Source organism: Natator depressus, chromosome 1 (assembly GCF_965152275.1).
Source record: "Natator depressus isolate rNatDep1 chromosome 1, rNatDep2.hap1, whole genome shotgun sequence".
Classification (NCBI taxonomy): Eukaryota; Metazoa; Chordata; order Testudines; family Cheloniidae; genus Natator; species Natator depressus.
The window spans coordinates 207,338,853-207,360,110 of record NC_134234.1 but is presented as its reverse complement, the minus strand read 5'-3'; the positions used below and the strand labels follow the sequence as shown (position 1 = coordinate 207,360,110).

General features: G+C 49.1%; 2 protein-coding genes across 2 annotated transcripts; one reads left to right on the top strand and one right to left on the bottom strand.

The window, feature by feature from the left end:
- Nucleotides 1–55: 55 nt before the first annotated feature.
- LOC142000878 (protein Wnt-4-like) lies at nucleotides 56–7,566 on the bottom strand. The gene is made up of 6 exons (XM_074975518.1): nucleotides 7,501–7,566; nucleotides 5,937–6,090; nucleotides 3,892–4,130; nucleotides 2,027–2,158; nucleotides 1,565–1,707; nucleotides 56–687 (listed from the first exon to the last, which is right to left on the bottom strand). The coding sequence occupies exons 3-6, from the start codon at nucleotides 4,013–4,015 to the stop codon at nucleotides 220–222; spliced, it is 867 nt and encodes a 288-aa protein (XP_074831619.1). The 5' UTR covers nucleotides 4,016–4,130; nucleotides 5,937–6,090; nucleotides 7,501–7,566; the 3' UTR covers nucleotides 56–219.
- On the top strand, nucleotides 7,523–20,950 carry LPAR5 (lysophosphatidic acid receptor 5). Its single transcript, XM_074975508.1, has 3 exons — nucleotides 7,523–7,770; nucleotides 8,275–8,360; nucleotides 19,413–20,950. Exon 3 carries the CDS (start codon nucleotides 19,721–19,723, stop codon nucleotides 20,840–20,842), a length of 1,122 nt encoding a protein of 373 aa, XP_074831609.1. The 5' UTR covers nucleotides 7,523–7,770; nucleotides 8,275–8,360; nucleotides 19,413–19,720; the 3' UTR covers nucleotides 20,843–20,950.
- The last annotated feature ends 308 nt before the right edge of the window (nucleotides 20,951–21,258 follow it).

Genomic DNA, 21,258 nt, shown 5'->3' with positions numbered 1-21,258 from the left:
AGCCCCACCAGAGATACCTCCTCTGGAGCAATCAGCTCCCTCTTCATCAGGGTGGTAAAGGGTGTTCCTTCCCCACACACGCTTTGTATATTCCTCTCTGGAGCTCTCAGTCCCTCTCTCAGAGTCATCCCCTCCCCGTGTCTTCCCCAAGGTTCCCCTGCCTCTGGCTGCTAGCACACGTGCCCAGCACTTGCTCCCTGCCCCCGGCTCAGCTCCCTGTCACCGGCAGGTGTGCACCTCCACAGAGTGGCGGCACTGCTTGCACTTGACTGAGCAGCACCAGCGGAACTTGCAGCTGCATCTCTCCACCACCTCGGCCTGGGCCGTGCGGAAGCCTCGCCCGCAGCACAGCAGCTCGCAGCCATCCACGGCCTGGGACGTCCGGTTGCACTGGCGTCCAGAGGTGCCAAAGACCCCACTGTGGGGGTCCCGGTCACAGAAGTCTGGGCTGGCCACTAAGTAGACCAGGTCGTGGGCTGTGTAGGGTTTGAAGCGGGAGCTCTTGGGCACCAGGAGCTTGCGGGACCCAACCCGCTTGGGATGCACCTCTGTGGCCCCCTCAAATTTCTCTTTCAGGACATTGCCCACCTTGCGGAATGGGGGCATCACCTTCCAGCAGGTGCGGACCTCGCAGGAACCTGACACTCCATGACACTTGCACTCTACCGTCATGTGGGACAGGATGGCCTGGCAAGCAGAAAGAGTGTCAGCAGGAGATGGAGGGCCTCACGCAGCCCACCAGAGGGAGCCAGGGAGAAGAAGACCTAAGCCTGCAGTGGAGCTTCTCCTTACCACCCAGGGGTGCTGCATGTGGGGAGTGTGACCCAGAGAGTCAGGGAAAGGGAGGCCTGGGGAAAAGGGGTCTCTCTAAGGTGCGTGACAGGGAACAGAGAATGAACCGAGGCTGCTCACAGGAATATGAAATACAAGTAACTGATCCACTCATCAACTGAAGGGATCCACTATGAGGGGAAAGAACTGCCCAGAACTACAGTGATCCCTTTGCAGAGGGATATGAGCAGGCCTTCTCAAAAATGAGAAAGGGATCCACTCTGAGGTAGTAGGAGAAGAGATCTACTCCATCACAAAGGAAAGGAACAAGATCCACTGTGAGCCAGAGGGAGGGTCAGGGACCTACTCAGGAGGCAGTGGCTGGGGAAACTGATCCATTCATTCAAAAGAGGTGAAGGGATGGGGAATCTCCTGAAGGCAGAGTGAGGGAAATGGATTCACTTTAAGAAAGAGGCAGAGGAAGGGGAATCCACTTCTAGACTGTAACAGGGAAAGAAAGCTGCTCTGAGAGAAGTGGAGCTGAGGAGTTGGGATCCACTCCAAGGTATATAAGGAACAGGCTCTGCTCTGAGGCCGAGCAATGATAGATAGACTCTGAAGGAAAGGCAGGGAATTGGATCCAATCAGAAGGGAAGGGCTCTCCTCAGAGGTAATCAGTTTGTGGGTGCCACTCTAATCTGCACAAAGGGAGTGGGGGATGGGACAGGCTCTGGCCCCCGATGAGGGGCCCAGACAGCTGGGTATGTTCCCCAGCACATGGTACCAACCTTACCTTCCTACCAGCCTCATTGTTGTGCAGGTTCATGAGTGCTCGGCTGGAGGAGACACCACGGCTCCGCTCAGGGTTATCCACAAAGGCTTGAGAAAAGGCAATACCATAGGACAGGTTGTCAGAGCAGCCTGACCACTGGAATCCTGGGGAAGAGAGAGAGTCCATGAGGCAGAGAGGCTGCTGCAGGTGTGGGGGCAGATCCAGAGGTGTTCAGGCTTCCCAAGCAGAGAAAAGAAGAGCACTCCACTGATCTCTCCCTGGCCCCAACCTCCCTATACTCTTTTCATCCCAGGGGCATGCAGGGGCAGCACTCTCCATCCCCATTTATTTCTCCGCTCTCCTCTGCACCGTCCCCTTCCCAGGGATATATAGCTAGCTTTGTTGTCTTCTCCCGTTCATCCTTCCAGTTCTCCCCATGCCAATGGGGGGCTTCTTTCTCCAGCATTAACCACCTTCTGTTACCTTCTGGGCTGACTCCACGGATCTTGCGATCACATCCACACTTCTCCAGCTCCCCACGGCTGCAGGCCCGGGTCACAGTGAATGCCAGTCCCGCTGATGAGATGGCATGAATGAAAGCAGACTCTCGTGTACCTGCAGAAGAGACAGAAGCAGCCTTTGGAAGAAACAATTTCTTCAAGATTTGTCTAAGGAATTTCTCCTTCAGTTCATTTGCAGAGAGAGGAAACATTGCAGTTTCATCCGCATTAGACACAGGGAGGCAGCCTGAGACATGCAAGGGCTATGTGATAATGCTGTGTCACCCCCAGAAAGGAGACGTTCAAACAGAGATCCTGCTGGGTAAATCATTAAGGAGAGTTTTGCTACATCCTCAGAGGTCTTGGATCCCATAGCAGGGAGAGGATAGCCCCTCCTGGGAGGGCACCAGGGAGATCCCACATGGCATGCATGCAGCTATCTCATGTCTCCAACAGGGAGGAAAGGGGATGGAAGTCTCAGAAGGAATTTTTTGGGGGGGAGAACCAGAGAGCATGCAGTGAGATTGAGGGGGGTCAGTGAGCCTGGAGAGTCATCCCTCCAAGTAAAGGGCCTGGAGCCTCATTTCTCAGGACTAAAGCAGGGCAGATAACTAATTTTTTGGTTTGCTGGCAGTTCTGAAGAAAAAATAAATAAAAAGGTTTGGGTCAAACTGAAACAGTAACATATTTTTGAAGAATCAAATTAGGGAAAAATCATTTGGGGTCAAACAAAACATTTTGTTTCATTTTTGGAAATTTTAAACCTTTTTTAAAAAGCAAAGAAAATGAAGGGCTCTGTTCACAAACAAGGAGTAGGCGGTGCCCCCCATGATAACCTTTAGCTCAGCAGTTGGGGCACTTATCTGTGGGAGGGAGAAAGGAAGGCTCCCAGGTGCGTGCTCAAGCTATTCTGGGGTGGAGCTGTCTGAGATCTCCTACTAAAGCTGTTCCACTGTGTATAAAATACTTAAATAGTCATTGAGCCACAGTGAGAGACAATGAGAATGACTCTTTCACCCAGTGGTTAGGCCCCCCAACCTGAGAAGTAGGACATCTGCTTCCAGTCCCTGCGCTAATAAATTTTTTATTTGCAATTATATAATTTATATTTTAATAATTATTATAATTATCCACAGTAGAACACCTTCAACAGGAAAGATTGAGCGAGCCCCACATCAGAATACCCTGGTGATTAGGATACTTTTGAGGTAAGAAGGACAGCTGGGGTCAAGTCCCTGCTCCTGAGCAGGCTTTTGAACCTGGGTCTTCTACATTCCAGGTGACTACTCTAACCATTGGGTGAAAAGAGGGGTGGAGAGGGAACACCTCCTCCTCCTGTTTTGTGAAGGGTACCTAAATCCCCTTGTAAAGCTAGCCCAGAATAGTGAAATATTTTCTTTTCCTTTTTTGTTTCAACTGAAATAATTCACCAAAATCAATACAAAATCACTATATCTTTCATTTGACCTGAATCTACTTTCCAAACACAAGCACATTCCCCTTGGGTTTGGTGAGCATTAGGTTTAATAGTATGCATGACCATTAGGATGAATAGTCTAGGTGAGCATTAAGAGCAGTCTGATTGACCATTAGGGGTGGACTTAGGGAGAGATTTAGCCAGAATACTAGTGTTAGTTATAGCATGTGTATATAGTTTAGTGTTCTACTTACTCTTAGAATTAATTTAAGCATGGTAAGGTTAGGGTTTGGTTTGGGGCTAGAGTGAAGTTTTAAAAGTTAGGTTTAGTGTGAGCATTAGGGTGGGGTTTGGACATGAGCCAAGAAGTTGGGCACTGATGGCAAATGTTCCATGCACTGCCCAGATCTGCCTAACTCTTGACCTCTGACCTTGTATGGCAACCTTGCCAAAGACCTGTAGCCCCTGCAGAGTGGAGCAATTCCATCGGCGGTTGTGAAACTGGTGCTGACACTCCTCTATGGCCAGCTCTGCTCCGTGCTTCACTGAGTCCATGGCTTCCGCTTGCCGCTGGCAGATCCGCACCTGCGCCTCCGCCAGGCCCTTCAAGCCCTCACAGGCACTGGAATCTTGCAGAGTCCCTCGCAGGGAGGGCTGCTTTGCCAAGTACCTGCGGAGAGGGGTAGAGGGAGTTAGCCACACTCAGAGATGAGCTATGGACACACTAATAGCTCAAAGGGAGAAATACCCCTTCATAGCCTCACTCTTAGAAGAGCCCATAGGGATACTCTCAGACTCCCTCTCCCCGTGTGATCAGACTTCCATCCACCCCAGGGGATCCCCCAGCCTCTCTCTTTGGGGTGCTGAGGTCTCCTACACCACCCCTTTCCTGTGAGATCTGCCTATCATCTCTTTTGTGGGGATTAGGGTCCTTCACCCTCCCTAGGAGACCGTTAGGTAAGGCAAACTCCAGCCCACACCATACTTACAGCCAGGTCACAGCAAGGATGTGCCGCACTGAAATCAGCACAACATACAGCTGGACAATCTCCATCTTCTTCCTGGAGAGATCTTAGCCACAGCCCCTCTGCCTTAGCTGCACAAATGCCTTTCCCTCCTCCCCAGCGCCTGGTGCCACAGAGTCACTCCCAGGGCAGTCCCAGTCCAGCACTGTGGAGAGCAAGTACCCCCACCCTCCACAACAACCATGAGCTGTCTCAGGGTGCCTGTCAGCACAGGAGCCCTGGGGGACGAAGAAATCTCCCAGGTTAGCACTGTAGGGGCATTTACAGCACCACTGTCCTCTAGGGACTGTGAGACATAACTGGAGGGTCAGGGACAGGGGTTCCACGACAGCTCTCCCAGAAAGGGGGCTCACATGGCAGAGTTCAACGTGAACAGCAAGCAGCCCCTGTACCCACAATTCCACATGCAGAGTCTTTAAGTCCACTCCTCGGATGAATACTTTATACTCTCGCCCTCTTTCCCCTGCAAATCACGCTGCCCAGAAGCCAGCAGGGGAGCAGAGTGAGACCCTATTGGCAACTAATAGGCTCCTCTATGCAGTGAAGTCCCAGTGGCACCAATTTGCTGTTACATGGTGATTCAGTTCTCCGGCATCTTTTTCTACCACCAGTCCCTTTGGGAAGCCGGGGCGAGTCCCAGTGCTAGTTCCCAAGAGTGGCGCACAAAGAGAGCGGGTGCTGGTCTGGGCCTCCTTCACCTCCCAGCTGCCTTTCTTGGTGACTTTCTCTTGTCTGGCTCCTCCAGGCTAGAGATTCCTCTTTTCTGTCCTGCAACCCTCATGGCTACAGCAAACACACACAACTCAGGCTGCTGCTTTCTGGCTCTCTTAACTCTTTCCCTGGCAGCTCTCCTCCCCGCCTTCCCTCCGTCAGACTGAGGTGAAGGGACAGCCCTGGAAATGGGGTGGGGGGGTAATACCTCTCCCTGTGTGGGCTATTTGTGAAAACTGACATGGTCTAGGTTGTTAAATATACCCCCCTCCAAAAAAAACCCTGCATTGTGGAACCTCTGAGGGATTAGGCAAATTTAACCCTTATGAGCTGGGAGCAGGAACATCCTGAGAGAAAGTTTTTTCCCCTAAACAGGACTGGGAAACGCCCACCCTCCTGTAGGCTAAGGAAGGTTTAATTCCTCATGTAGTTAGTTACAACTGGCTACACCTCTGGCTGTGGCTCAGGACTCATGTCACACATATGAGGTACTCTTTTTGTCAACAGTCTTTACTGAAATTGCCTGCCATACAAACAGGGCTGGATACTGCTCTGTACTATGGGTCCCTCTTTCAGCCCCCCCTCCCCTCAACTTTCATGTCTCCATCTCTCTGTCTCTTCTTCCCTCCTCCCACTCTTGGTTTTATCTGTTCTGAGACTGAACTCCAAGGCCAAAGGCATGTTGGGATCTGCAGCTCCAGGGTGTAACCTCCAGCACTCCCCCAGCAAGCTGGTCTTACCTGCTGCTGACTCAGCCAGGGGGCGGGGAGATGAAGAAATGCAGGTGGTTATGCTGCTTTCCCTAGTGATTTGAGGGTCCATGATACAGCTCAGAGGCATAGCTTGGTGCTTCCTGACCCTGCCTGGGACAGCACAAGAATGGAAGCTCATGGGCTGAAATGTCAGAAAATCAGAGAGGTGGGTAAAACTTTCCAACAGGGACAGCAGAGAACTATATGCCAAAATTAGGGACCCACAAAAATCCCACGACCTGGAATGCACATGGTGGGGCATGGGCTGCTATGCTCAGCTAGGACAACTGTGTGGGGAGGCTTGTTCCCACAGAGGGGTTAAAGACTCTGACTGCCCTGTAACGGGGGAAGTGCAGATTCCTCCCCAGTTTGTCTCTCTGTCTCTCTCCAAGCCTTTAGTGGGGCTGGATTCTCGATGGTAATTCAAAAGACACTAAAAGTAGTAAGAACAAAGATCCCAGCAACAAGGAAGCAGGAAAGGGGGTATGGCTCAAAAAGGCAAGCACTAAAATGAAATTGGGTGAGATCAGTGGCTGGGCTGCCATTGTATCCTTGCAGGATTTATGAGCAGCAGAGACATATATCCCCGGAGTGTCACCCACTGAATCAGGAGGCAGTGACAGCCAAACAAGGGCCATACAGAATGAGAAAAACAAACGCAAGAAAGAACATGCAACAGGCAGAGGAGCTGGACAGAGCAGCAGAGAAAGGGTCCAGGCAGTGATGAGCCCACAGGGGCTGGGAATAGCTTCACAGCCCCAGAAGGGGTGCTCTCACTAAAGCAGGAGGCAGTGACAGACTCGTTGGGGAGAAAGCATAGGGCTCAGAGTGTGGCAAAGAGGGGTGTCTTCCTGGTCCCAACAGCCTCCCCAAGGTGAAGGGCTCAGATACAACAGGAAATGAGACCACAGTGTTAAAAGGCACCAGAGATATTACAGAGGCTATGGAAAGAGGCAGAAAGCTCTCCTTTGAATCCACCGTTCTCAGGCTTCCTGCTACCCCTGAATTTTCACCCTCCAAGCATTGCACAGAGTCTCACATCCTGCAACTGATTCCACCTAGTGCCGGTTTGGTGTGCAATTAGTGACAAACAGACCCATGCTGTGGGGTTACTGGGACGGATGCCAGCTGTTCTTTCCTCCTCTTCAGTCCCAATCCTCACACTGTCTGCATCGCTCCCTCTGGCCCTTCTCCCTTTGCAGCAGTTCCATTCCAGGGATACACAGCTGGCTTTGCTCTCCAGGGGTTTCATTCTTTAGTGCCATGATTAGTGGGAGCCCAGTGCACTGACAGGAGTCTCTGCGCCCTTGTGCAGCAATTGCTGGGTAATGATTAATTTCTTCTCCATCTCACTTCCTACCCATTTGTCACTCTCATCTACTGTAGCTGGGAATATCCAAGGACAGGTGACTTTTTTTTTCCCGTTGACCATGAATAACTTGGGGTGGGGGGAGTGAGGAGAAGCAATGGGTCAAAAGTGAATGTGTCCTTATGTTTCCAGAATCCCCATGTTTCAGGGAATCTGCTGCTGCAATCCGAGGGAATTACTTACATTTCACAACTGCTTTCGCTTCTGCTTTCATAGAAGTGTGGCTCGGCAGGCATATCACCTGCAGACAGCAAAGTCCATTTGCTGAGGCCAACCCAGCAGGGCAACAGGAAGAAGATAGAATGAGAAGGGGAAATGAAGGAGAGAGGGAGAGAAAAACAGCAAGCAACGAAGAGAGCGTTAAGCAGCCACATGCAGAGTGTTAGGGGGAAGTAGTGCCTCTGTGTGCAGTTTGGTCACCGGTGTTCACTAAAGAGCTATTCACTGGAACAGGTGCAGCAAAGAGCTACCAGAATGATCAGGGAAATGAAGCACCTAATCTTATGAGAGAAGACTGGAAGAGCTTGGCTTGTTTCAGACTTCATTTTGTTAGTCTAGAGGAGATAAGATTTCTCTCTGTAAATACATATCAGGGGTGTAAAGGAAGGGAGAAGAGCTATGTAAGCTAAACAGACAATGCTAGCACAAGAACAAGTGGGTATAAACTGGCCTTGAATACATTCAGGCTGGAAATCAGAAGAAGGTTTCTAACCAGCAGAGGAGTGAGGTTCTGGAAAAGCCTCTCAATAGGAAGAAAGGGGGAAAGAAACCTAACTGGTTTTAAAATGGATCTTGATACATTTAGGAATGGGATTGTATGACAGATTTGCCTGTAACAGCAGAGGACTGGACTCAGTGACCCAGCAGGTCCCTTCTGGTCCTACACTGGATGGGAGGTGCAGGGGCTAGTTTCCTGTCTGCCTTTCTACATCCGCTTTGTTTCTGCTCTGCTTTCAGTTTTGATTGCTTAATTGAAGTCTCCACAGTGGCTGTGGTCATCAGGACAAGGGCATTCACCTGCTTCCAGCTCTGCTCGGAGAAAGGTAACGAGACAGGAAGCAAGTTTTTGGGTAACAGACACAAGCAACCCTCTGAACATGTGACCAGAACCTGCCCTTTGGGCCTATAAATACGGTGTGCTTCCCTCTGGTGATTTAGGGCAGTGGTTCTCAACCAGGGGTATGTCATCTCACCTAGATATTTGCTTAGTTTTACAACAGGCTACATAAAAAGCACTAGCCAAGTCAGTACAAACTAAATTTTCATACAGACAATGACTTGTTTATACTGTTCTATAGACTGAACTGTAAGTACAATATTTTATATTCTAATGGATTTATTTTATAATTATATGGTTAAAAATGAGAGAGTCAGCAATTTTTCAGTACTAGTATGCTGTGACTCTTTTGTATTTTTATGTCTGATTTTGTAAGCAAGGAGGTTTTTTTTTTTTAAGTGAGGTGAAACTTGGGGGGGTATGCAAGACAAATCAGATTCCTGAAAGGGTATAGTAGTCTGGAAAGGTTGAGAGCCACTGATTTAGAGAATTAGAAATGAAAATGGGAATCTCGGCTTCCATGTCAAATACAGATGTTTAGGCCTTTGAGTTACAAAAAACATTGATAATGGGGGTGTCAAGGCTGAAGTTCATCAAATAACCTAAAGACTCAGAAACCAGGTGGCCTGTGCTGTACATTTGGTCAGGCAAGATGATCTGGTGGTCCATTCTGAATTTAAACTCTATGACTCTAAAAAGCATCCACAATTTATTTGACTTTAAAATAATGAGATAATTTAAAATAATCTCATGGGTTTTTTGGGGGCTGATTCAGGGTCTTTTAACTCCTGGGTTTGGAAATATTAGATCAGCCTTGGTGAAAAACCACATACACAGCTCACTGCACAAGATATTCTCAGGGACAGAATGGTATAAAGAGACCTTATTGAAACTGAGTGTGGGAGCATGGATTGCTGCACCTTTTGCGGTGGGGAGATACTGCATTTTCTCCAGGAGACTTTACTTTGTTTCTTTCATTTGTTTTCCTTCCTCTAAGATGAAAGTAGTTTGTTTTGTTCCTGGCACTGTGTGTTGGTGGACATGAGTGTGTCAGAAGGTGCATGCAGTGTGTATAGACGGATAACTCCTCTGTAAGCCCTATTTTCACAAGCGAAGCGGGGTTGGTGTGGTCAGAGCTTTGATAGACCTTTCTGCAGTGATTGCTATGGGTGAATTAGAAGGGTGTATGCTCCTCCAAGAGTCGGTACTGATTCCAGTGCCTCACTATGAGGCCAGAGATTACTAGGCAGTTGAAAATGTCTGTTAAGCTAAAACAGATACCTTCACCCTTTGTGGTCATTAAATACCCTCTGCTAGCCTGGCCAAATACAGGCTTAGGTTGATTCCATTTTGCCTACCTAAATTTCCCCCTGTGCTTTGAATGGGTTATGGGGTGCTGCTTCACTCCCTGTTTTAGACTTGTGCTGTGTTGCTGTTAAACAGCTACTTTGTCATACCCCAGAGACACTGGCATGTCAGGGGTGGGCAAGGTGATTCTGGATTACTCTTTGTCTTTTTCACTGGTGGTGGTAGCATAAGGCTCTGTTAATTAAATGTTAAGTGTTTTGGGATCCTCAAGTGAAAGCAGCCACTTACATTATTGATGATCACCATCATTCTTTGTCATGTGGCCTCTGCACATTCACACTTGGAAATCCACTCAAAGTGCAATAGACCAGTGCTACCTTCTGGAACTCTTGCCCATTGGGGAGCCTGTTCACCCCATCCCGCACGGCTCTGCGCAGGCAAGGGTATAAAATGGGGCTGCACGCTCCATATGCTGCCATTCCTTTCAACTGCAGACCTGGAGCCTCTGCCCCATTCTGTCATTGACTTTGTTGATTATTCTGCTGATTTTTGTTGAAAATGTTTTTGCAATGAGTTATTAGATATTTTGAGGTTAGGGTATAGTTATTCAGTAAAATTTTAGACAGCTGCAGGGAATACATGAAATTCTCTTTAAGCCCATACCTGTGACTTAATTTCCAGCAGGATACATAATAACAGACCCCATAGTGAAGTGATCCAAGTTCCAATGCTATGCATCTCATCCATGGGTCTTTCCTACTAAAGATACACATGTTTGGTGCCCAGCATGCTTTGGTGAGGCAAACACCCCATCTCAGTGGTCTGCGTATCAGTCCTCTTCTCCATGGGCAAGTAGGTGAGACAGAGCCAGCAACAGGAGCTACTAGCAGCTAAGTTGATTCACAAGGGGGAATTTCCAGCATTGCAGTTCCTTGCCCCCTAATGGAATTCCCAGGCCCAAGTTAGACATCCAGGCTTGCTTTACAGTGATGGGGAGAGTTAGGTACCTAAGAACTGGATTCAGAAAAGCCAGAAAGCTGAGCAGGGAGCACCCTAGCCAATAGGAAATGCCAAGGGAGGGGTGGAGCCATAGGCACCTACCTGTGGGCTGAAGGGAGGGGCCTATCTCCACATGGGATTCACAGCCATGAGCCCTATCCTGGAATTAAGCCCCTAAGCCAGGTCAGTCCTCTTTCAAGAAGAAACTGAGGTGGCAATCACAGTGGTAGAGCCCCACTATGTAACTTTAGGCTGGTGGTTAGGGCACTCAGCCAGGAGATGGGAAACACAGAATGAATTCCTCCCTCTGCCTGACCTGGAGCACAGGGCTGCTGGAACAATTTGTGTAGTGGGGGTGCTGAGAGCCATTGAACCAAACTGTAAACCCTGTATATAGTGGAAACCACTTCACAGCTGCAGCACCCCCTGGCTTGGGCAAACTATGGCCCGTGGGCCAGATCTGGCCCGTGAGCCATTCTAAGAGGGCCCACCAGCTCCAGCCAGGGTGCCAGGTCAGGGGCCGCACCATGCAGCTCCCAAAGCAGCCTCATGGGCCCACTCCAGCACTAGCAGGGTTGAGGGCTGCTCCATGCATAGAAGCCAGAGAAGGAACATGCCGCTGCTTCTGGGAGCTGCTTGAGATAAGCACTGCTCAGAGCCTGCACCCCGAGCCTCTCCCCAGCCCTGATCTCCCATATGCTCTCCAAACCCCTCGATCCCAGCCCAAAGCACCCTCCTGCACCCCAAACCTCTCATCCCCAGCCCCACCCCAGAGCCCGCACCCCCAACCAGAGCCCTCACCCCCTTCAGCAACCTTGCCCCAATTTTGTGAGTGTTCATGGCCCGCCATATAATTTCTATTCCCCAATGTGGCCCTCAGGCCAAAAAATCTGCCCACCCCTGCCCTAAACACTAGGCTAAAGGTTATAATGGAGGGCACCCCTACCTCCTCCTCTGTCCATTTGGTGTGGTTTAGATGTGATCAGACTATGACTACGGGATTGGGCCCCGAAGGCCAGATAGACAGGGCAGTGCCTAGTTTGTGAATCCTGCTAGGGTTTAGACATGTGTTAGATGCTGAGCTGCTGGGTAGTGGCAGGACTTAGGTAGCTGTGTACGTGCCCAGATGCAGAAATTTTAGATGTCTTGGGGACTTCAGGGATCTGTAAGAGACCATCTTCTGCTCAGGGTTCCTTTCAGGATCTAAGAAACCAGGCCTGGGATCCCTGTCAACCGCTAACTCTGGATATAAGGCCAAAAAAAAAAAGCTGGTTCAGAACTAGTGACCATGTCCTGTCTGTGGTTCCAAAGGTCCTTCTGCTGAGAGAGGCACTCTGCTCCTCCCCCAGTTCCATCCCTTCCTCAGGGTTCAGCCCCAAAAACTCCTTCTAATCAGAATGAGCTGCATTCTATGAAACCGAGCTGAAACCTTCATGACCAAACATGAGTTGTCTCTAAAACAGTCTGTAGCAGACTGGATATTTCATAAATGTGGGTGGCAAGGTTACAATACCAAATCCAAGAGATTCTGATGGACAGCAAACCTGGACAGTCAGTAATGGATACTTTCCTCCTGGATTGGGGAACAGGCCTCTTAATGCCTTTCACTAATTCCTCTAATACAGTAGTTTTCAGTCTGTGGTCCATGGACGCCCCAGTTGTCCACAGACTAGGTCTAAGATTTCCAAAGAGGTTCACACCTCCATTTGAAATTGTTTAGGGATCCACAAATGAAATGAAAGTTTGAAAACCTCTGCTTTAATACCCAAGGGAGCTATGGAGAATCAGACAGGACAACCCATTGCACCAGCATGGACCAGACAATGGTGGTATTCTGACTTGCTGCAGGTCTACCATGGGAATCCTCTGTTCCTCCCAGTTTTGCTGGATTTACTAATTCAGAGGGAGGGACAGATTCAACATCCTTAGAGTCTCTCTATCTTGCAGCTTGAGCTATGGGACTTCGTTGCTCAGCCCAAGTTCAGGAGATCCTGCTGATTCCAAAAAATGTCTCACTGCCGAGAAGGTTTTGCTGTGGATGACCAATACTAACCTCTCTCCAACAACAGGCCCAATGTTAGCAATCCTGTAATACATATTACGTCTCAAATCACTGGAACTATCCATATCTTCAGCAAAGGTTCATCTTGCAATTATTTCAGCCCATCATCTAAACTTGGACAACAAGAGTGTATTTAGTCACCCTATAGCGTAGTACTTGCTAAACTTCCAATAGTGGGAAAGTTCTTGTCTGCAACTTCATTTTCTTATGACTGTAGAAGCCCTATTCCTAGATTTTTTTTTTTTTTTCTCTCCCTATTCTCCTGGGGTGGCTCATGAAATAGACCTTGAAAAGAGTCAAGAACAGGAACTGGGGGTCAGAGCTGGAGCAAGGAACCAGGAGTCAAGTCAAGGGTCAGAGCCAGAGTAAAAAATCGGGAGATAAGCCAAGGGTAAGTCAGGAATTGGAGGTCAGTGACGGAGACAGAGTTGGGAGTCAAGCCAAGAGTCAGAGTCAGGAATTGATCCAAGGGTCAGAGCCAGGGCTAGTAACCAGGGGTGGGGAGTAGAAGCAGGGATCTGGAACAAGGCAGGAGTGCAGAAACAGGACAGAAATCAGGAGGGAAGGCAGAGTCTGATGTAGCAGCCAGCCAAGGATACACCTAGTGGCTCAAACAACTTTTTTTTGCCTCCTTCTGACTTAAATAGTGAGTCTGAGCCAATAGGAGAGGTTGGACAGCTTCTCCAATTGAGATCTTCATGGGTGGTACTTACGGTGAATTAGGGTCCACCAGCCCACACTCCCTGCTGGTACTAGTGAGCTGCCAGGTCATAGCTGTGGTTTGAGGCCTGCCTGGGGACCCACAGACCTGGGTTTGAGACTCATGATCCCTCATAACACTCACCACTTAGGGTGCCCTCCAGTTGTCAGTGGGCTGGGTTTTCCAGGATGGTTCTTGTGGAAGGCCTTTACTAGGTCAGGGCATGGACATTTTCTGTGGGTTACCAGGAGCATTCCTCGGGACTGTAACCCTCCCAATCAAATAGTAGAGTTCACCCCATTTCATTCTTGCATCAAGGATATAATGGATGACATATTTGTCATGGCCTTACCCACGTATTGGTGGGGTTAGTGGGGATGGGCAGTTGAGAATGGTGAGAAAACATGTCCTGTATATGGAGCTTTAGAAGCGATGTGAGGAACACTGGGTGGATTTGTAGGGATCAGGGCAGGAGGAGTTCAAAGGTAAGTGGATTGATTTGGCAGCAAATTTAGTCAGCGGTCAGGAAATAGTAATCCAGTTTACAAGATGACCTGTCTGCATACAGATGTTTGGCCAAAAGCCACACCATCTGACCTATGGAAAAAGTGGGCCGTCCTTGTCATTGACAGGCTGCATATTGCTTGTAGCTTCTTCTGGCCTCTAAGTGGGTTTTCAGATCATCTTGGTCCAATGGATCTGTTGCACCCAATCAAAAGCTGCAGGGTTGTGGGAGGTTGTGAGTAGTTCTTTGATAGAAACTAGTGTGGAACCCATAGTTTGGGGTGGAAAAAGGAGGGGGGCCTTTGTCTTGTAGACCCACGTTTCTCAAACTGGGGTCCGCAGACCCCTGTGGGTCCGTGAGGGTAGTCTATGGGGTCTGCGGTCCCTGCTGATCAACTCCTCCCCCTCCCTCCCAGCGCTTCCTGCATGCTGGGGAACAGGTGTTGAGTGGTGTGCTGGGAGGGAGGGGGAGGAGCGGGGATGGGGTGCATTCGGAGGAGGGTGTGTAAAGAGGCAGGGAGGGGTGAGGCCTTGGGGGAAGGGTGGAGTGTGGGTGGGACCTGGGACTGAGTGGGGGGCTCGGAGAACTGCAAAAAATCTTAAAATCAAAATGGGGGGTCCTCAGGTTGCTAATGTTTGAGAACCGCTGTTGTAGACAGTTGTTCCACGTTATAGTACACAAACTCCACGTGGGATAGTAGTGAGTACCAGTCATCCTGGTGGTGGTTTATATAGCGCTGTAAGTACTGTTTCAAAATTTGGTTTGTTCTTTCTGTCTGACTGTTTGACTGGGGAGAAGTGGAGGAGAGAGAAGCAAGAATACCCAACATCCAGAGAACTTCATGCCAGAAGCAGGAGATAAATTGTGCACCGTGATCGGAGATGATGCCCTCTGGGAGGCCATGGAGGCAGACAACTTGATCCATCCAGAGCTGGGTGGTTTCCTGGGAGGAGGGCTGGCCAGTGCAGGGGATGAAGGGCAGTGAGGGGGGTGATGTGCTCTGAGTACATTGGGATGAATCGCCAATAGAAATTCATGAATCCCAGGAAGTGCCACAGTTCTCAGATGTTCTGTGTAGCTGCCTAGTTGAGGACTGCTTTCACCTGATGAGACTCCGTCTCGATACCCTTGGGGATAAGATGAACCCTAACAATTCTATGGATGCCTGACCAAAACTACATTTCTTAAACTAAGGGTAGAGGTGATATTGGCATAGCCTTCCAAGGACAGAACAGACATGCATGGTATGTTGCTCAGCACTGTCTGGAAGTATGTTATCCAGATGTACCACCACATACTGGTCCAGAATATCCCAGAACACACTGTTAATAAAATGTTTGAAATCTGGCAGGGGCATTGATTAAACCAAAAGGCACCACAAGGTATACAAAATAGTCTTTCAAAAATGCTATGGCCATCTTCCACTCCTCCCCAGGTTACGTGCCCAGCAAAGGTCCAATTTTGTGTATATTCAGGCATCCCCCACGTGGCCCAATAATCTGGGAATTAGAGACAGGGTACCAGTTCCTAACAGTGACCTGATTCAATGCTTGGTAGTCCATGCAAAGTTGGAGGCTACTATCTTTCTTTTTAACAAAGAGGATTGGTGCCCAGTAGGTGAGGTAGACTTGCGAATAAAGCCCTTGGCGCAGTTCTCCTGCAGGCAGGTTCACAGGGCAGCCAGTTCAGGTTCAGATATGGCATAAATGTAACCAATAGAGTGAACAGATTTTTTGCTCCTGGCTGCAGTTCACCTGGGCAGTCATCATCTCTATGCAGAGGTAGGATGTCTTTGTGTTGTTTTTTTTTTTTTTTTTTTTTTTTTTGTTTAATAAATACAGTGGCAAAGTCACTGTACTGGAAAGATCAGTAGGTGAGTCTGTCAGACCACCAGCTACTTCAGCTTGTGACCATCAGGGCTCTACTATGCATGCTCTACTTCCTGGAGTCAAGCAGTGCTGCCAGCAGTCTTCTGAAGAGAAGCTGGCCTTTCATTCACTAGCATGAACTAGAAGATTATGGAGGGTCAGCCAAGAAATTCCCAGGATCGGGGAAAATGTGCGGGGGGTGAATGGAACTGAACTGCAGCATCTCTTGGTGCACTTGCACAGTGACCTCTACTAGGTCTGGAACGGGCTTGAGCCTGAGGAAAATCTGTAGGGTCTGGACTGCATCCAGATCAATAGTCATCCACTGGACCCAAGTTAATGAGAGCCTGCTGCAGAGAGATTGGAAGGGAGCACTCTGGGACACACAGCTCATCTGGTACTTGCAAACATGCTATTGGTTGGTGGAATGCATGCTGAATGCTAGCTATGGCAAAGGCTTGACACTCAAGCACATTTTGTCAAGGTGCTCGGGCCAGCACCCTTTACCAAGCCTGGGCTGGCTCATTTTCCTAGCTTTCTCTGATCTGGGATCCTCAAGGAGCAATCAGTGTTGCATGACCCGGTTCACTGCAGAAGACACACAGGTTAAAATGTTGCCGGCACTCTCTTTACTTGGTGGTGAGTAGTCGGTAGGCCAGATCAACTGGCATGGGCTAAACTTGCAGAGCAGGACCCAATAGCAGTGGGCATGGCTCCGATGCCACCTATCTTCTTTCTTCCCGCTGTTCATGCAGCCAACTGTCAAGATTGACAAGATTGATAAAGGCACCAGATCTGTCAGGGTCCCAACTTTAGCCTTCTTTAACCTATCCAGCAGGCCCCCCTGGAACAGCAACCCCGCCTCATTCCACCCCCGTCCAATGTGAGATGGCAGAAGTGTGCTGCATAGGAGGCCTAACCCCCTGTCAGAGCTTCTGCTCTGCAGATAGAGAGCACAATGTGGGTCCCCAAAGATGGTTGATAGTGCCTGCTGGATGAGTACATTTGAGGGCAAAGCAAGAACGATAGGCAGCACTAGTTCATGAAGCCTCAAAATTGGGAACAATCCCCACTGAAGTACTCTGGGAGGGGGATAACAGGTCCTGGCTCAGGTCAGGATGTGGTCCATAGCGGGCCTGGGGTGCAATGTTCTCTGCACAGAGTTGATGGACTTGCCCCTGCAGTGCCTGATTCTCAGTGACCAGCTGTGCCATCTGCACCTGCATAGCTTGGTTGTCTATTTGGAGGTGGGACACCTATTCATAGAGCACCAGCACTCCTTGGGGAAGGGGGCACTCTGCTGGGTCCATATCTGGCTGGGCCCAACTCGAAGGGGTTGGTGGGCTGAGCAAACTGTTGTAGACTAGAACATAGGCAATCAGGCCTCATGGTTTGAGCAATGGTGGTCATGCCTAGTGGCTAAAGCAGGAGTCAGAAGCCAGGAACTGGAGGTCAGTAACGGAGACAGATTTGGGAGTCAAGCCAAGTGTCAGAGCTGTGGTCAGAGTCCAACATCGAGCTAAGGGTTGGAGCCGGAATCAGAGCCAGGAATCAACCCACCAGTCAGAGCTGTGGTCAGTAGACAGCAGTTGGGGCTAAGAAGCAGGGATCTGGAACAAGGCAGGAGTGCAGGTACCAGGAACAGGACAGAAAGGCAGGAACAAGGCAGGGCTTGGGAGTCAGGCGAGAAGACAGTGTCCAATGTAGCAGCCAGCCAGGGATGTACATAGTTGCTCAGACAAACTTCTGTGCCTCCTTCTGGCTTAAATTGTGAGGCTGAGCCAATCAGAGAGGCCCGGACATCCCATCCAATTGGGAGCTTTGTGGGCAATGCCTAAGGTGAACTAGAGTCCACCAGGTGACACTCCTTGCCAGTACCAGTGAGCTGCCTGGTGGTAGCTGCAGGCTGAGGACTGGCTGGGGACCCATGTTTGAGATTTGTGATTCCCCACTACCTATGGTGGGATCTGTACAGACAAATGTTGAAGAAAGAGAGGCTATTTACCTCACAATAATTGGATGCTGTTGTCCACATGGATCCCAGGACCTGCCCTCCTTTCCCACTGATCTGGAGTCCTTTAGTGGGATGTTTTGTAGGAACTGAGTGGTAGCAGGGGCTGCTGCACACTTTCCACCTTTGGGAGTGGGAACATAAGCAAACTCAGCAGCTGCTGCTGGCCAAAAATATTCTGAGCTCATGAAAATGCAGCCCTTCAGTGGGATCTGTGTGGACAAAGCATCTTGAAGAATTCCCATTATTGTAAGCTGGAGAACCTGTGTTTATTTACCAATAAATGAATTTCCTTTGCACATTCACATTAGCTGCCCGCTTCCCCTCTTCCTGAGAGCCCTGTTGCTCCACCAGGATCTGAGGTTCAGGGGGGAAAGAACTGAGATGTTTGGGTCCCCTGTCCCTCTTATATTCTCATTTCCTGAATGTTGGAACCCCAAGGGGAAAGCGCACAGATGCCACAATAGGGATTGCTTGCAGAAGGTGCCATTGGTCTGCTGCACATGCCCAACTGAGTTGTCTCATTTTGACCTGAGTGGTTAGCCGTTATTCAAGATCTTGTGGGCCATTCCGTTAGGAGGAGAAATTTGAAGATAGTCAGGTACATCTTTGATTAAAATCCTGTTAATTTACCGAGAACGTACAAAGTCCTGTTTTCCCTGACCACAGTAGGAGACAGTCTCTTTGCTCACAACTCCAAGCCTCTTTTTAGCGGGTGCTCTACCCAAAAGCGCTCTCTCATAGCTTTTTCTCATGTGCACGCTACAAGTACTTCTCTGAGGCTTCCTTGACACCTTCTTTGTGTGCTTCTCTTGTGGTTTTTCTCCTCCTCTCTCTCTTCTGCAATCAAAATAATCCCCCAAAATAATCTGTGTTCCAGACCTCTGGGGACCCCCTTGGACTGCACAGGCTTTCAGGCAGTCTAGTCCTTGGTCAGTGGCTTTCATTGTTCCAGCTATCGCCAGACAAAGGGGATATTAAATTGTTCCCTCATTTAGTCTGAATGGCAGGCGGCTAGCACACCCAACAGCTCCAGTGAGATGGTGTGTCTGCCTGGTCTCCTGCATAAGTGTACAGGCTCATCTCGAAGAAATATAGTCTCTTCTTGTCTGCATGCAGGGAGGATATGTGCATCAGTTTTTACCCTGTGGGTTTGTCTAGACTAGGGTAAACTGATAAATTTGTGTCCTGGAACGAATGTTGACGGAGCACCTAGAATAGCATTTACAGTTGTGTTGATTAAAGTTAAAACAGGAGCACAAATTCTAATCTGGACAAACTTTTATCATTCTCTGAAGCTCAGGCTTGTTTTCTGACATTCAGTCAGAAATTGTTTATCATTCAACCTTACCTTAGACTTTGCCTTCCCTGCCTCCCCCCACCACCCTGCCCCATCCCCTTCTATTATCTTTCTGCTCCTCTTACTTCCTCCATCCCTCCTTCTCCTCTCTTCTCTGTCTTCTGGAATACTTATTTCTCAGTCTGTTTTCTTTCTCTGTGTGTACTAAGGGCAGAAGCCAACACCCTGGAGCTCTTACTCCCTTATAAACTAGACTCATCCTTCTTGATTTTTCACTCTGATCAGGAACTGTTGTCGTTCCACATCTGGCAAGAACCCAGCATTGCATCCACATCACCACAACTGCTGGAAAGAATCTGTGAAATGTAACCAGTGATTGATCTCCAAACCACCGATTCCAGGAGACGCATTGAAGAGCTGGTGACGGAATCTGCAGAGAGAGACACACCCATCCACTTCCGAGGGGTGGGGGGGATGACCTGACCCCTGCTCCCCTGAGGGTAATGATCTTTCTCCATGCCCCTTAATGTGCCCCATTTGCCTATCAGTGGCCTGAACTACATCACTGAGACCCTCTACAGGTTCTGCCAGGCATGTCAAATGCCAACATCTCTCAAAGTCTGGACCAATGCAAAGATTACAGCTCCAACCACCGGCTGCACCTGGTTGGGTACAGCCTGATCTTTGTGGCAGGTTTGATGCTCAATGCTGTGGCACTCTGGGTCTTCCTGCGCTACCTGCACCTCAAGTCTGTGGTGAGCATCTATATGTTCAACCTAGCAGCAAGCGACCTGCTCTTCACACTCTCGCTGCCACTACGGCTCTATTACTACTCCAGCCACCACTGGTCATTTGGCAATTTCCTTTGCCAGGTGTCAGGCTCCCTCTTCCAGATCAACATGTATGGCAGCTGCCTCTTCCTCATGTGCATCAACCTGGACCGCTACGTTGCCATTGTCCACCCACTCCGCTGGCGCCACCTTCGGCGGCCCAAGTTGGCCTGGCTGCTCTGCCTGGTGGTGTGGGTGCTTATCCTGGTGGGCTCTGTTCCAGCTGCTGGTGTCCACAGGTCAAGTCCCTGCATCAAAGGGAACCAGACCATCGCTCTGTGTTTTGAAAGCTTCAGTGATGGCCTGTGGCAGAAGGGCATCTTCCCACTGGTCATTCTGGCTGAAATCCTGGGATTCCTCTTACCACTGACCTCTGTGACGTACTGCTCAATTAGAATCTTCCAGAAGCTATGCCAGGCCAGTGGGACACAGAGCCTGCGCCAGCAGAAGACTATCCGCCTGCTTGTGGTCAATCTGGTAATCTTCATCATCTGCTTTGTGCCCTACAACACAACTCTGGCAGTGTATGGGATGATAAAGGCCCATGTGATTCAGGCTGAGCTAGCAGTTCGGGACTCCGTGCGCCAGGTGCTTATTGTCACAGTGCTGTTGGCCAGTATGAACTGCTCTCTGGACCCCCTAATTTACTACTTTAGCACTGAAGGTTTCCGGAACACCTTCAAGAAGCTCCGCCATGGCCAGGCATGGGACTCTGACACAGGGATGGCCAAGACTCAGGTCACAGAGGAGAAACCCTATAGAGCACGCTCCAGTCTAGGAGTAAAGCGGTACCCAGTTCAAAACTTCATCCTCTCCAATGAGGACTTGCCACTGGCTCCCATCAAAATATTTTTGAATGGCCCAATTGAGGACTCTGAAATATAATCCTGGAAGGCATGGGGTTGCTGAGTTATAGGGTAGCCATAAGATGCCAGGAGGATTGTGGAAGTTGGCTAGAGTGTACCCTGATCAAACTGGAGAAGCTCAGTAGGGTGGTAAAGAAATGTGAGAAGCCATTTGAGGATGGTAAGCTTGGTGATGCAAAAATAAATTATGAAAAATCTTTTACAACAAAATGAGAAATGGTGGATAGATGTTTCTAAAACACTATGTATTCTGCTATGGGAAACATACAGTGGGAAATATGTACCTAGAACGAACACACACACTCTGCAATTTTATTTTGTTCTTTTCTACATAGGTTCTTATACCATGCTCATCATTGCAGAATCTGAGTGCACACTTGTTGTAGAGGTCTCTAGAACACCAGATAAGTTTTTTTTGTAGTTAGTGCTGATGTA

Coding starts and splice junctions, on each gene's coding strand:
- LOC142000878 (XM_074975518.1), bottom strand. CDS start 4,015: ATGGACTCAGTGAAGCACGGAGCAGAGCTGGCCATAGAGGAGTGTCAG. Junction 2,159..3,891: donor TGGCAAGGTTGCCATACAAG/GTCAGAGGTCAA, acceptor TCTCTTCTGCAG/GTACACGAGAGTCTGCTTTC. Junction 1,708..2,026: donor CCGTGGAGTCAGCCCAGAAG/GTAACAGAAGGT, acceptor TCTCTTCCCCAG/GATTCCAGTGGTCAGGCTGC.
- LPAR5 (XM_074975508.1), top strand. CDS start 19,721: ATGTCAAATGCCAACATCTCTCAAAGTCTGGACCAATGCAAAGATTAC.